This window comes from Elephantulus edwardii, unplaced genomic scaffold (assembly GCF_000299155.1).
Source record: "Elephantulus edwardii isolate Elephantulus edwardi_28Jun2011 unplaced genomic scaffold, EleEdw1.0 scaffold00297, whole genome shotgun sequence".
NCBI classification, from domain to species: Eukaryota; Metazoa; Chordata; class Mammalia; order Macroscelidea; family Macroscelididae; genus Elephantulus; species Elephantulus edwardii.
Genome location: NW_006400047.1, coordinates 537,822 through 550,716, shown reverse-complemented (window position 1 = coordinate 550,716; position 12,895 = coordinate 537,822). Strand labels below are relative to the sequence as shown.

Genomic DNA, 12,895 nt, shown 5'->3' with positions numbered 1-12,895 from the left:
ATTTACAGAGATTTTGGGCCTCCACTCATTCATTGTTGCACTATTCTCTCTACCCTCCTCCCAGTTTGTTCTTGTCCAAATGCCACAGTGCTTGTCAAAGTTTTAATTTTTCCCCATTGTTGCACATTTTCTCCCCCCACCAAATTTTTGTTTTTAAATTATCATATATTGTCCTTAACACTCTTGAGATACATCTAGGCTGACATGGGGTAGGAATAGACTGTCAGTGTCAGTAAATTAAATTCTCTGTTGAGAAACAAGTCAAATGTTTTATGCTTATAAGACCAGTTGTCTTTTGTTTTAGTCTTAATTCTTTAGTTAAATGTTTATGGTTAATATTGATGGCATTTAGTTTTATATGTGCTCCATATCGATGCTATGGTCTTATATATTTGCCTTTAGCAGAGTCAGACTTAGGTGAGCATGATTCTAGATCCCACAAAGTATAGTTGTTAAATACCGTGATGTCAGAAACGACTCAGTTGACCCTCCAGTGTGTTCTCAAAGGCAGTAATTCACGTGGTAAGAGATTGCCCATCTTTCCCCCTTAGAGCAGATAGTAGATTTGAACCACATGCCTTTGGGTTGGGAGCACAACTCCTTAACACTTGGTCACAGGAGCTCCCCAAAGTATAGAGACCGTGTACTTGAGAGAGCACGTGGTGAGACTTAGATAGCACCACGTTAAGAGAACACAGTGGTTGTGGCCAACTATGCAGTCAGCCTCTTTTCTTCTGATCACCTCAGGAGTCAGTTATCTTCAATTCTTCTCTCGTCTTGTCAAAACATCTTTTTTCTCTGGGCCACTTGGGGATCAGAACCATGTTTTATATTTTCCTTTAGGCTTCTATAGCAAATACAGTTCTTTTAAGTAAGATAAGGAAAAACATGCATCCAGTGGGGAAACGGTGCTTCTACAAAGATTTTCGTACTGTGTGTAAAGACTTATTGAATCTTAAGATCAGTTTAGTGTAGGGACATAGTGGTTCAATAAGTAATAGAGCTTTTGTTTTGTTTCTAATACAGTAGAACAGAAGAAATGTGAAGATGGCACTGGATAGGACAGGGCTCAGATCATTCATTGGGTCACGATGAGTCATGCGTGACTTGCCAGTACCTACACCAACTTCTCCTTCACATCATTTACTCCATTTGTAGTTAAGCAATTGATTTATGATTGTTAGTGTTTAGGGCCTCTCTCTCTGCTGGAACAAATGCTGCTTGAGGATAAAGTCTGTATTTGCTTTCTTCATTTTACTGTGGTCATTGTAGACATTCAATAAATGATGACGGGTGAGTGACTGACTGAATAAATGTGCAGTGAGATTACCTCCCGCCTAGTTCCATACTCATGCTCTAAATAAAGCTTATAGAAGAAAAAGGGAGAATATTGTGTGACAAGGAATGTAGAGGGTAGTATTAGGTTATCCAGGAGAAGACAACTCATTTTAAGATATTTGCCTTAGCTTTGAGATGTTGAACTTAAAAATGATCCTAGTCTAGTCTAGGTCCTAGACTAGAAGACAGACATAGTAAAGCAAATTTACAGTCCAGTGTTACCTGGGAATACATGGCATGGAAAAACTAAAAAACCCCTCAAGCTCATTGCTGTTGAGGAGGAAACAATGCATAGCTGACCCTCCAGCAGGTGATCTGAGACTGTCAGTCTCATAGAAGGAGACTTCCTATCTTTCTCCTGCAGAACAGCCGGTGGAGTTGGACTGCCCACCTTTGAGTAATAACAACTAGGCCACCCGAGTTTGCTGTTATGTATGTACACAGCACTTTAAAAAGTCAGGACAGGCATTGAAGCTTACACCTTTTCATGTACAGCATTAAAATCTTACCTCTCTCTGGGGGAGAAAAAAAAAAGTCAGGACAATAAGACCTGAATAGGAAGTGTTGTGGTTAGCTAAAAGGAGAACTGGGCAAGTTATTCCTGGCAGAGAATACAGCATATGCAAAGGCTAAAACATGGAAAAGTACAGTGTGGTGACCCTGCAGGGAGTTTGGCATGGTATATGTACTTTGCAGTGTGTACTTGTGATTTCCCACTGCTTTTGAGCAAGTACAGGTAGTTCAGGTTGACGAGAATGTTGGCTGGATATGAGGGTGTGGTGAGAGATGGATGAATTAAACCCCAAGTCATCTTTGCTGAGTTTAGGAGCTTTAATTTGATATTAAATTCCATAGAGAGTTATTGAAGAATTTTCATAATGATAGACTAATAACAAGGAGAGGGAAAATAGGAACAGTGAGTTGATAGGGTCAGGATTGAGGTTTGGGAAATTTAATCATTAGGAAGTTGAATATCGAACAGCTTATAAGATTGTGGAGAAAGGAGGTAGAAAAACTGGCTAGAATATTGCATTCATGAGCGAGACAGTGAAAATGGATTTGAGAGGGGGTGTTCATATGCTTTGTGATTTAAGGAGGTTTTTCTCCCTAAGAAAATCCCACATTTTCATTCCCTATAGACTATGTAGACTTGGTTCTTACTTTAACCTGGAATCACAGGTTAAACCAACAGTATTACATTTTAAAGAAAGATAGTTTACAGTATAACATAATTATTATCAAAGCAGCACGCTGAATATCGTCTCTGGATATTCTTCCTCTACTCTGGCCACATTGCCTTTCCTAAGACTAGAATTTCAGCTCCCCAACCAGGTCACCTCCAGGAATATAATTTTTAAATAAGACCCATTTTATAATCCCTGCCAAAATGGAGAGTGAGGAGGAGGGGAAGAGAGTTGAGGGTTTCTATTAAAAATATCTACTACCCCTTAACTGTTTCATTGGTTTGAGCAAGTATGATCAAAGCAGAAGAGTACAATTTGGATGACCTTCAGGTGGACTAAAGTTGAGATTCTAAGAATGGCTGTTACTGAACTTGTAATGGCAGCAGAGCCATAAATACCATCGGACAACTACAGCTGCCCTCTGTCAGCTGGACCACATTTCAGATGTACCTGGAAGGGAGGGCAAAGAAGTGGAAGTTTGCCTCTTCCTTCTCACTGGTGTTTTCTTACTGATGGCAATGAGTTGAGATGTTAAATGGTAAATTCTCCGTCAGTACTCTTACTGAGTTTTACCATCATTCTAAAGAAAGGGTCTGTATAAGGCACTACCACGTAGAATAAGAAATGTGCATTCTCTACACAGTTCTGTCTCTTGGAAATCTGATAAATCGCTTAAGCTCTGTTGCTGTGATTCATCAGTTAGAAGATGAATAGATTAGAGCTGGGAATTGTGGAGACTCTTGCTTATTTGTTACTTTCATAGTCCTGCTCTTTAATTTGGAACTGTGTTTGTGTGTGTGTGTTTTCTTTACAGCCATACACACTGCTGCTATGGACATGCTGGGAGGATCTGGTATTGAAAGCCAGTGTAGAAAAGTTGATATCATTGCAGATGCTGCATATTCCATTTTCAAAAAGCCAAAAAATTTTACTGGTAATTTTATTATTGATGAAAATATCTTAAAAGAAGAAGGAATAAAAAATTTTGATGTCTATGCCATTAAACCAGGTAATGCTTATAGTTTTTTTAAAGTAGATGTATGATTTTTCCTAGTTTCTTCAGTAAATGCCTATTTGTTTTGTATCACACAAATTGATATAAATATCTTTTTCCTCCTTCACAATTCTACATTTTAAAAAAATGTTATTATTTTGTTTGTGTGTACCATCAAATTAGATCTGACTGGCACAGATTGTCCCTCCTGCAGCAGAACATCTGGTGGATTCGTACTGCGTGCCTCTGGGATTGCAGTGCATCTTCTCGCCACTAGGCCATTAGAGCTCCCACAATTCTACATTTTTAAAAAAAATTGATGTAAATGATATATATTTTTAAAAGTACTACTCGGTGAATGGAAAAACCCATATCTCTACAATGTAGAAAATAAAAAAAAAAAACAACCCAAAAAACCTAACAAACGTCAACCACAAAGCCCAGAATTAAATTGAAGGCTTTTCTTAGGCTAGGTTCTCTAGAGAAGCAAACACAGTGAAGAGATGATAGATAGATAGATAGATAGATAGATAGATAGATAGATAGATAGATAGATAATTAGCTCATGGTCACTGCTCATGTGCTTGTCTCCAGTTCACTGGTCAGATGCCAGACCTAAGGGTTCTAATGTAGCTGCAGGCAGGGATTATGAATGTGAGATTAGTAGGTAAAGTTCAATCTCTTTTTCCATGGTGACATGCGTAAGGCCTGCTTTTTTCCAGGGATTCTGCCCTCTTCCTTCTTTTCAGTTTAACTCTTTTGCATGGTCCACCTTACACTAGCTATGCCTGTTAATGCCTTATTAAACCTTTTCCCTTTGTTTTGCTAAAACAAAAAGATTAGCATGTAAGAAAGGTATACTTCTTTTCCATTCATACTGAATTGAATGAAATCAGTTTTTTACAATTTTACAAAACACTTATTATATACATCATCTGTTTAACCTTCTAAGCAATTATGTGAGGAAAGTAATATTTTTAGTGATGGAGAACATGAGGTTTTAATGAAGATATTCTGGGTTCCCATTCCAGCTCTGCTGCTCACTCATTTTGTAGCTTTGAGCACTTTAACTCCTTTTCCTGTTCGTCCTTTTCGAATTGATAAAATTAGAAGAATATGATACCTTGAATACAGATGTTATAATGTGTATAACATGCCTGGCAAAGTGCCTGGCATATAACGTACTCAAAATATTCAGTAGTCAGTATTTATAAGTTAAAAAAAGATACCTATATCCGGCGCGACCACAGGCCTTCCTGTCTTTCGGCTTTCGGCTCGAGGAGGCCTCGGTGCAACTTTCTTCGGTCGTCCCGCATCCGGGTTCATCCGACACCAGCCGCCTCCACCATGCCGCCAAAGTTCGACCCCAACGAGATTAAAGTCGTGTACCGGTGGGGAAGTCGGTGCCACTTCCGCTCTGGCCCCCAAGATCGGCCTCCGGGGTCTGTCTCCATAAAAGGTTGGTGATGACATTGCCAAGGCCACCGGTGACTGGAAGGGACTAAGGATTACAGTGAAACTGACCATTCAGAACAGACAGGCCCAGATTGAAGTGGTGCCTTCTGCCTCTGCCCTGATCATCAAAGCCCTAAAAGAACCACCCAGAGACAGAAAGAAGCAGAAAAATATTAAGCACAGTGGAAATATCACTTTTGATGAGATTGTTGGCATTGCCCGGCAGATGTAACACCGGTCTGTAGCCAGAGAACTCTCTGGAACTATTAAAGAGATCCTGGGACCTGCCCAATCTGTGGGCTGCAATGTTGATGGCCGTCACCCTCATGACATAATAGAAGACATCAACAGTGGTGCTGTGGAATGCCCAGCTAGCTAAGGAACTACAGATGAAAATATTTCAATAAAGGATTATTTGTTAACCAATGGGGAAAAAAAAAGCTATCTATGGAGTTTAAGCCTTTATCTAAGAGCAAAGGGCCAACAGAACTGAACCAGACCCGGCTCTTCTAGATCCTGGTACAATCTAATTATCACAGTAATTACTTTAGAGAGAAAAGATACTTTATGATTGTGCATAACATTGAAAATTTAATCTAAAGTCAAAATCCTATCAAATGCTGAGAACTTATGACTGGGTTCTTTATTGGGATTTTATGTGTCTTCTGTTTTACTTTTTTAAGATTTTTTCCCCCTCTCATAGTTTAAGATGCTAGATGTCCAAATTCAGGGTGCCAGACCTACATGAAGATATTCTGATTGTTTTGATTCTGAAGGAAAGTCTTTGTCTCTCCTTCAGCATCTATAGGCTCAACATTCCCTGGAAATCACCATTTGTCTTGGTTTTCCTTGCTTATGAGTAGGAACTCTGATAAATGTTAGGGTAGAACCAAGATCAATGCATTCCTGGCCTCAGATTTTTTTTTTAAAGAAACAAACCTTGTAAGAGAGTGGTTGTTTATAACCATACTGCAGTTTTGAAGGCTTTGTGACATGTCTCTTAGAGATACCAGTGTAAAGTTAATATTGTTAACTCATTTTCTGTCCATGTCTACATAGTTGAAAATAAGACCTAAAGATATAAGGATAGTGAGAGGAAATGGGAGAAAAGAATACAGTGATGCTGAGAAACAAGAGGTCCTTAAAGATTGACCCTTCTTTCTGGGGATAGTGTAAGAAAGAAGTCCTTAGTGGGAGGCATTTAGGGTCATAAGATTGCAAGGAAAGATAAGAAGAGCAAAGATTTCTGGGACAGAAGTTCCTTTGCATAAGGTACCTTTGATTGGTTCTCTCTTTTTTAAAAAAAAATTTTTTTTTCCTTGTTGTATATGAGCAAGTCGAATCTGACTGGCACAAAAGGAGATTGTCTTTCCTTCTCCAACAGAGCATCTGTTGGATTCAAACCACACACCTTCATTATTGCAGCTCAGCTTCTTGCCACTAGGCCACCAGAGCTTTCTCTGCTTCTTGAAGTTAAACATTATCATAAGTAAGGGTAACTCGCTTGTAGGAGAAAATACATCAGGCTAATGAACGTGGTAATCTTTTCTAATGCACTAAAAAACTCACTAAAAAAAGAAAACAGAGGCAGTGTTGTGTGGAAATGTCTTAATACATTCTAGATGTTAACATGATTATTCTGGGGTTCATTTTTCAGGCCAGCCTTTGATACCAGATTTCTTCTTAGATGATGTCCCAGATGCTACTACCAAGAAAATAGAATCACATGGTAAGAATTAGGTCAGGTTTTATGTAGAAAAATGAAGATACAAATTTTTATTTCTTCCAAATTATAGATCCTGTACCAGTGACATTTCTGCTTCTTTGAAATAATTTTCTAATTTCAACTGGGTAAGTAATGCATGTTCTTAGTCACTTCTGGTAAAGAAGTTTTTTCTTTTGCTTTTATCAGTAAAAAGATTTTCCTTGATATTTTTCTTAATATATTCTTGGCATTTGTCCAAAACAAAAGTTGCCTAAAATTCTCTCCTTTCTCACCCAGGTTTTATTTTGCTTAGCACTTGTCCTTAGGGATTATGACTGATTTTTTTTTTTTAGTAAAAATGTGTTCTATAGTATTGAAGATCATTCTTTTTTTTAAATTTTTTTTATTCTGTATGTGTGCACCATCAAATCAGATCTGACTGGTACAGGAGGAGATTGCCCCTCCTCCAGCAGAGCATCTGGTGGATTCGAGCCATGTACCTCTGGAATTGCAGTACAATTTCTTCCCCCTAGACCACCAGAGCTCCCTTAAAGATCATTCTTAAAGTTTGTGCTAAATTTGCTTTTTCTTAGTTTTGTTTATATAATTCAGGGGGGTTGAAAGCCTCTTTGAATTAGCCTAGAGTTTACATTTTGGTCTGTATTCTGGAATTATGCCCTTTTTTTAACTGAAAGATGCCAGAAGAAATACTTGAACAAAGTCCCATGGAAGGAATTGTATGTCTTACTAACATTAGGCTGTGTTTCTTCTGGGCCTTTGCCTTAGTTTTATCTGATAGACCCTGTGACACTTTAATAGAGCTTTAAATATTAAGCACATTTTCACAAAAGAGGCAGGGGTTTCTGGGAACTGACCCCACCTAGGTGGGGTTATGGAAATCATATGTATGCACATTCAGCCTTTCAGAATGAATTTCATCAAGAAGACTTCTGGGCCAATGGGCATCACTTATGGGGTGGTGCACATATGTAGTCTCTGGGGGCACCTGTTCAAGTTTTCATCTTTCTTGGAGGCTCTCTGCTTCCTCTAGAGGAAAGTCATAATAGCACGATGCTAGACTGATCATGCTTGGAGGAATCAGTTTAAGTAAGGTCGGCTTGGCTAACAGTAATAAAGTGTTTGCTGCAGTAGGGTGTGGGCTTGTTTTATCAGGAGAAAACATCTGCCTTGTGATTATCTGGATCTTGCTGCTCTATCTTACTCCTTTCAGATTTTTCTTACTGATAATTCTTTATGCAAGAACATAGGTGGTATTCTCTATTTCTGTATCTTCTTTGGACTGAGTGGGGACAGGGCCTACCTAGCAGAGTAGAAATCTCTCACTATCTGCCTAGGAATTTTGCCTTTGCCAGTGTTAGGTTTGTCCTCCTGGAATATTGCATAACCACCAGTCTAAGGTGGAATTGTTACATCCAACTGCTTGCAAACTTCACTAGTAGGTTAAATAGGCAAGGACTCAAAATTTTATTAACAGTGTTGTCACTAGGAATCCTGTTGTGAGGTGTCTTCAGGTCAAATACAACTTATAGCAACCCCCTGAACAACACATCTTGCCCTATCCTGTGCCATCCTCAGTATCTCTGATAGGCTCAAACCCATAGTCACTGTGTCGGTCTCTCTTGTTGAGGGTCTGTCTCTTTCCCTGACCTTCCACCTTTCCCTGTGGTTGTTATATGCTGTTGAATCAAAACTTGACTCATAGCTGATCCTCCAGTGGGTTTTCAGAGGCAGTAAATTGCATGGGAGCAGATGTCCAGCTAGATCAGAAGTAGTTGTTGTGTTGTTGTAGGTAACTCATAGCGACCCTATGAACTTTCTTCATTTCTCCAGGTTCATAGGGTTTCCAGAGGCAAGCTATTTCAGAAGTGGATGCCACTCCTGCTTCCAAGCTTGTTTTAATTGGGGAGCTCCGCTAAACACTGCCCACCAAAAGTGACCAACATTGCATTTGGCACATCAGGGGCACAGTGTTCAGCATCACAGCCACCATGAGTTACCTCTGTACAGCAAATTGACAGAGCATTGTTGTACCACCTAGAAGAATGTTTTACCAAAAACAATTAAGAACAGGCCTGAAAGACTCGGATTAAAATCACCCACTTTTGGCTTGGTAGCATCACTTTCTGTCCACTACGCCAACTGAGCTCTCTCTATGTTGTTGTTGTTAAATGCTATGAGTCATAGGCAACTTACAGCGACCCTATGAACTTTCTTCATTTCTCCGAGTTCATAAGGTTTCCAGAAGCAAGCTATTTCAGAAGTGGACGCCACTCCTGCTTCCAAGCTTGTTTTAACTGGAGAGCTTCTCCAAACACTGTCCACCATGGGTGACCAATATCACATTTGACACATCCAGGTCACAGTGTTCAGCATCACAGCCACCAAGAGGTGGAGAATACCAATTTATCTGTCCCCAGAAAGAGTTTTCCAGTTGGCTTCAGTTGTCCTGCTGCCAGTAGCTTTTGGACCCTAAGCTCGACCTTACCAGTTGTGTTTCTGTAGAAACAACAGAAGGAATTGGAAAATGGGCACAGACATTGCCTTTCCTGGCTAGTATCAATCCTCCTTCTGCAAGTTTGTTTGCTAATGGAAGACTGCTCTTAGGTGATATAAATGAATTGGAAAGGGCTGTGAAGGGGTCAAATAAAATTGTGGCAGGAAGAGAAAGAAGTGGAGGGAGAATTCTTTAAACTGGAGTTCTGGAGTTACAGAAAAGTCCTTAAGGTACACATGCTCATAGTTTGGTTACTACTGAAAAATTCTTCACAGGGTAGTAAGTATAAGTTACTTTCTTTTCCCATAACCTGTACATCGTTTATGCAAGACCCAACAAGCTGTGCCATCATGAAATAGTAACTGACAATTGCATCAAGGTGTTTGCAATGGCACAGACTCCCCACCTTCAGCTAAAAGAAAGTTTAAAGCCAGTCTACATTCTGTAACTACATTGGCTAGTGAGTCCAAGGATTTTTGAATGACTACTAAGGATTATCCTAAATCAGAGGCTATCACTTCTGTTATCCCTCAGACCTCTTAAAACTATTAATAATGCAATGATTATCATAGTTATAGGAGTGATGGATTTCTTCTTGATTCTATCCAGTCATTTTTAGACGAGATCGGGCGCGTTCAGGGTGGTATGGCCGTAGACTATCCAGTCATTTTTAAATAATCTTCAGCAGGATTTTGCTTGCATGTGATATTAATGATACTGTTTAATAATGTCTGCATTTTATTGAGTCAACTTTCTTTTAATGGGCATAAATAATGGATTTTTCTAAACAATTGCCTGACCAAAAATAGAGAGGTCTACTTCTATTCAGTATTGTATTGGAAGTACTTGCTAGGGCAATATAAAAAAGAAGGAAATAAAAGGCATCCAGATCAGCAAGGAAATGCTTAAACTGTCGCTATATGCAGATGATAGGATAGTGTACACAGAAAACACTAAAGACTCAACAAAAAAACTAATAGAGCTACTAACCAATTTAGTAGGTTGGCAGGATACAAGTTCAATATCCAAAATCAGTGGGCTTCCTTTACAGTAATAAAGAGAACTCAAGAAAACCAAGAAACCAATGCCATACCTGGGAGCGAACCTAACTAGAGACACCAAAGACCTGTACAAAGAAGACTACAGAATATTTCTGTGAGACACAATAAAACTCAAAAGGAAAAATATTCCCATGGATAGAAATGTTCATGGATAGAAAGACTCGATGCTGTGAAAATGACAATCCTGCCAAAAGCAAACTACGTGTTCAACACAATCCCAAAACAGATACCAAATTACTATTTCAAAGAGATCAAAAAGAAAATTGTCAAGTTTATTTGGAGAGGAAAGAGACCCTGAATAATCAAAGCACTTCTGAAAAACAAAAATGAAGTGGGAAGCATAGCACTCCCAGACCTCAAAACCTACTAAGCACAGCAGTAGTACCAAAACAGCATGCTACTTGTATAACAGGCATATAGACCAAACTTTTCTTTTTGATTCTTTTTTGGGTAAAAATAATAAAGTTATATTTCTTAGAATGTTACATTCCTGAAGGGACAGTCCTCCCTCCATGAAATATGGAAGAGAGAGTTCTGATTCATTATTTTTAATAACTTTGAGATATCATTTGCAAAACTCCAAAATTTAAAGTGCACTGTTTAGCTTAATAAAGTAGATTTTTATTATATTCTGAGTTATACAACCATGTTGTTTTTTAATTTTTATGTGACAGCTTTATGAAGAATATTTACATGTCATACAGTACAGCCATATAGATGATAGAGTTGGATGGTGATTGCAAGAATGGGTTAAGCAGAGCAGATAGTGTGAGGATGGCACAGGATGGAGTACGATTTTGCTCTCTTGTTTATGGGGTTGCAAAGAGTTGGAACCTACCACGGCACCTAACAACACTGTACCCTTAGCCATGCAGCATGCCATACACCACAATCTTGTGTTTATATTTTCATCTCTCATATCCTTATTTATTACTGCTGGATTTATCCTCGTCCCTCTATACCCATCTAGGCAAACACTAATTGACTTCCCCCCCCCCCAGTTTTTATTTATATTGGTTTGCTTACAAAGTTTGTCTTTCATGTTGTTCTTCATTCACATTGTGTTTCATTTGTTCTGTTTGCTATTCTGAGTATGTCAAAGATGGAATCATGTAAGGACATTTGTGATTGACTTCTCTCACTTAAATGTAATGTTTTCCATGCTGTATCATCTACCATTAATTTATTCTTTTTATGTCTAAGTTAATATTCTGTTGTATGGATATACTGTAGTTGGTTTGTCCACTCACTAATTGATGGACATTTGGGTGTCAACATTTGGCCACTATGAATAATACTGCTTTGCACATTCACAGGATTTTGTGTTTTTATTGCTCCTGGGCTTATATGTAGATCCACACAAGGATCTGTATCCATCTTTTTCCCTGTCTCTTGTTCTCATTCTCAGTCTAACACCTTTTTCTTTACCTGGCAGCTTATTTGTTTAAATCTAATTCATGTTTTTGTTATTTTTTTATTACTCTTTATGCTTTCTTTGAGGTACTATTTTTGTCCTTTTGTTCCTTTTCATACTTAACTGCGTCAATTTTAATTCATTTTTTTAATTTGAACTGTGACCTTTTATTACTATTTTTTGTCCAAAGCACATTTTTGCTGAATACATAGCACAGAGTCAGTTCTTTTTCTCTTTTTCAATATCTTGCTGGCTCCTATCTTTGAATAAAAAAGGAGGCAGCCATCAAGACAATAATATTTTCAAATTTAACAGTTTATATTCATCCTATATATAAAAAGCAGACATTTTTTTGTATAGCACTAATGCCTGGTTGACTTAATCAGTCATAGGTGCTTGTAATTTTAATTCATTTTTAAATAATGAGATAATTTCTAACTATTCACATACCGGTGGCTATAGCCTTGGCTATATCCCATCAATTCTATGACTTACTTAATTCTGATAATCATGTTTTAAATTTTTTTTTCATTTTATTTTACTATTTTTGTGTGTGTGCATACCATCAAATTGGATCTGACTGGTACAGGAGAATGTTCCTCTTTCTCCAGAAGAGCATCTTGTGGATTCAAACTGCACACGTCTGGGATTGCAGTGCAGCTTTTTGCCACTAGGCCACCAGAGCTTCCTTCTGATAATAATTTTAAATTAATCTATAATTATACTGGTGATTGCATTTTTGGTATAATTTATTTGAAAATATAAGAGTTCTACGTTTTCAAATAGTTTTGTTTTGAAAACTTTTTCCTTTCTTTGCACTACATTAATGCCAGGAAATTAATGCCAACTCCTTTCTAGAAGGAGCTCTGCTGGCACAGTCCTTAGGGAGCCACACTTGAAGATGTTAACTTGAAGATGGCACCTCTCTGGCTGTTCAAATCCAGTAGCTGCTCCCTGGCGGAAACATGGCTGTCACCTCCTGTGTAATTTATCCTGTCCTAAAAACCTGCTGGAGCACCAGCTATGTGACTCGATGGCAAAGGGTTCTATTGTTTATAAAGAAAAAAATTAAGATCATGGACACAAAACCTATTTGATTAGCGAAAGAAGTTTAAAAATTAAAAAGTACCTGTAATTCACTATCCAAATCTAAATAGAATTTGCATTTGGATTATTTCCTTCCTTTTTTCCTCTGCTAATATGATTTAAAATGCATACTTTCAAATATA

General features: G+C 38.1%; 1 protein-coding gene across 1 annotated transcript in view; it reads left to right on the top strand.

Annotated features, from left to right (window-relative positions):
- Positions 1-12,895, top strand: part of HSDL2 (hydroxysteroid dehydrogenase like 2) — a 99,944-nt gene that overhangs the window by 71,198 nt on the left and 15,851 nt on the right. The window contains exons 10-11 of the mRNA XM_006900854.1: positions 3,333-3,531; positions 6,629-6,700. Coding sequence (XP_006900916.1) covers positions 3,333-3,531; positions 6,629-6,700 — 271 coding nt within the window. The remainder of the gene's footprint in view (positions 1-3,332; positions 3,532-6,628; positions 6,701-12,895) is intronic.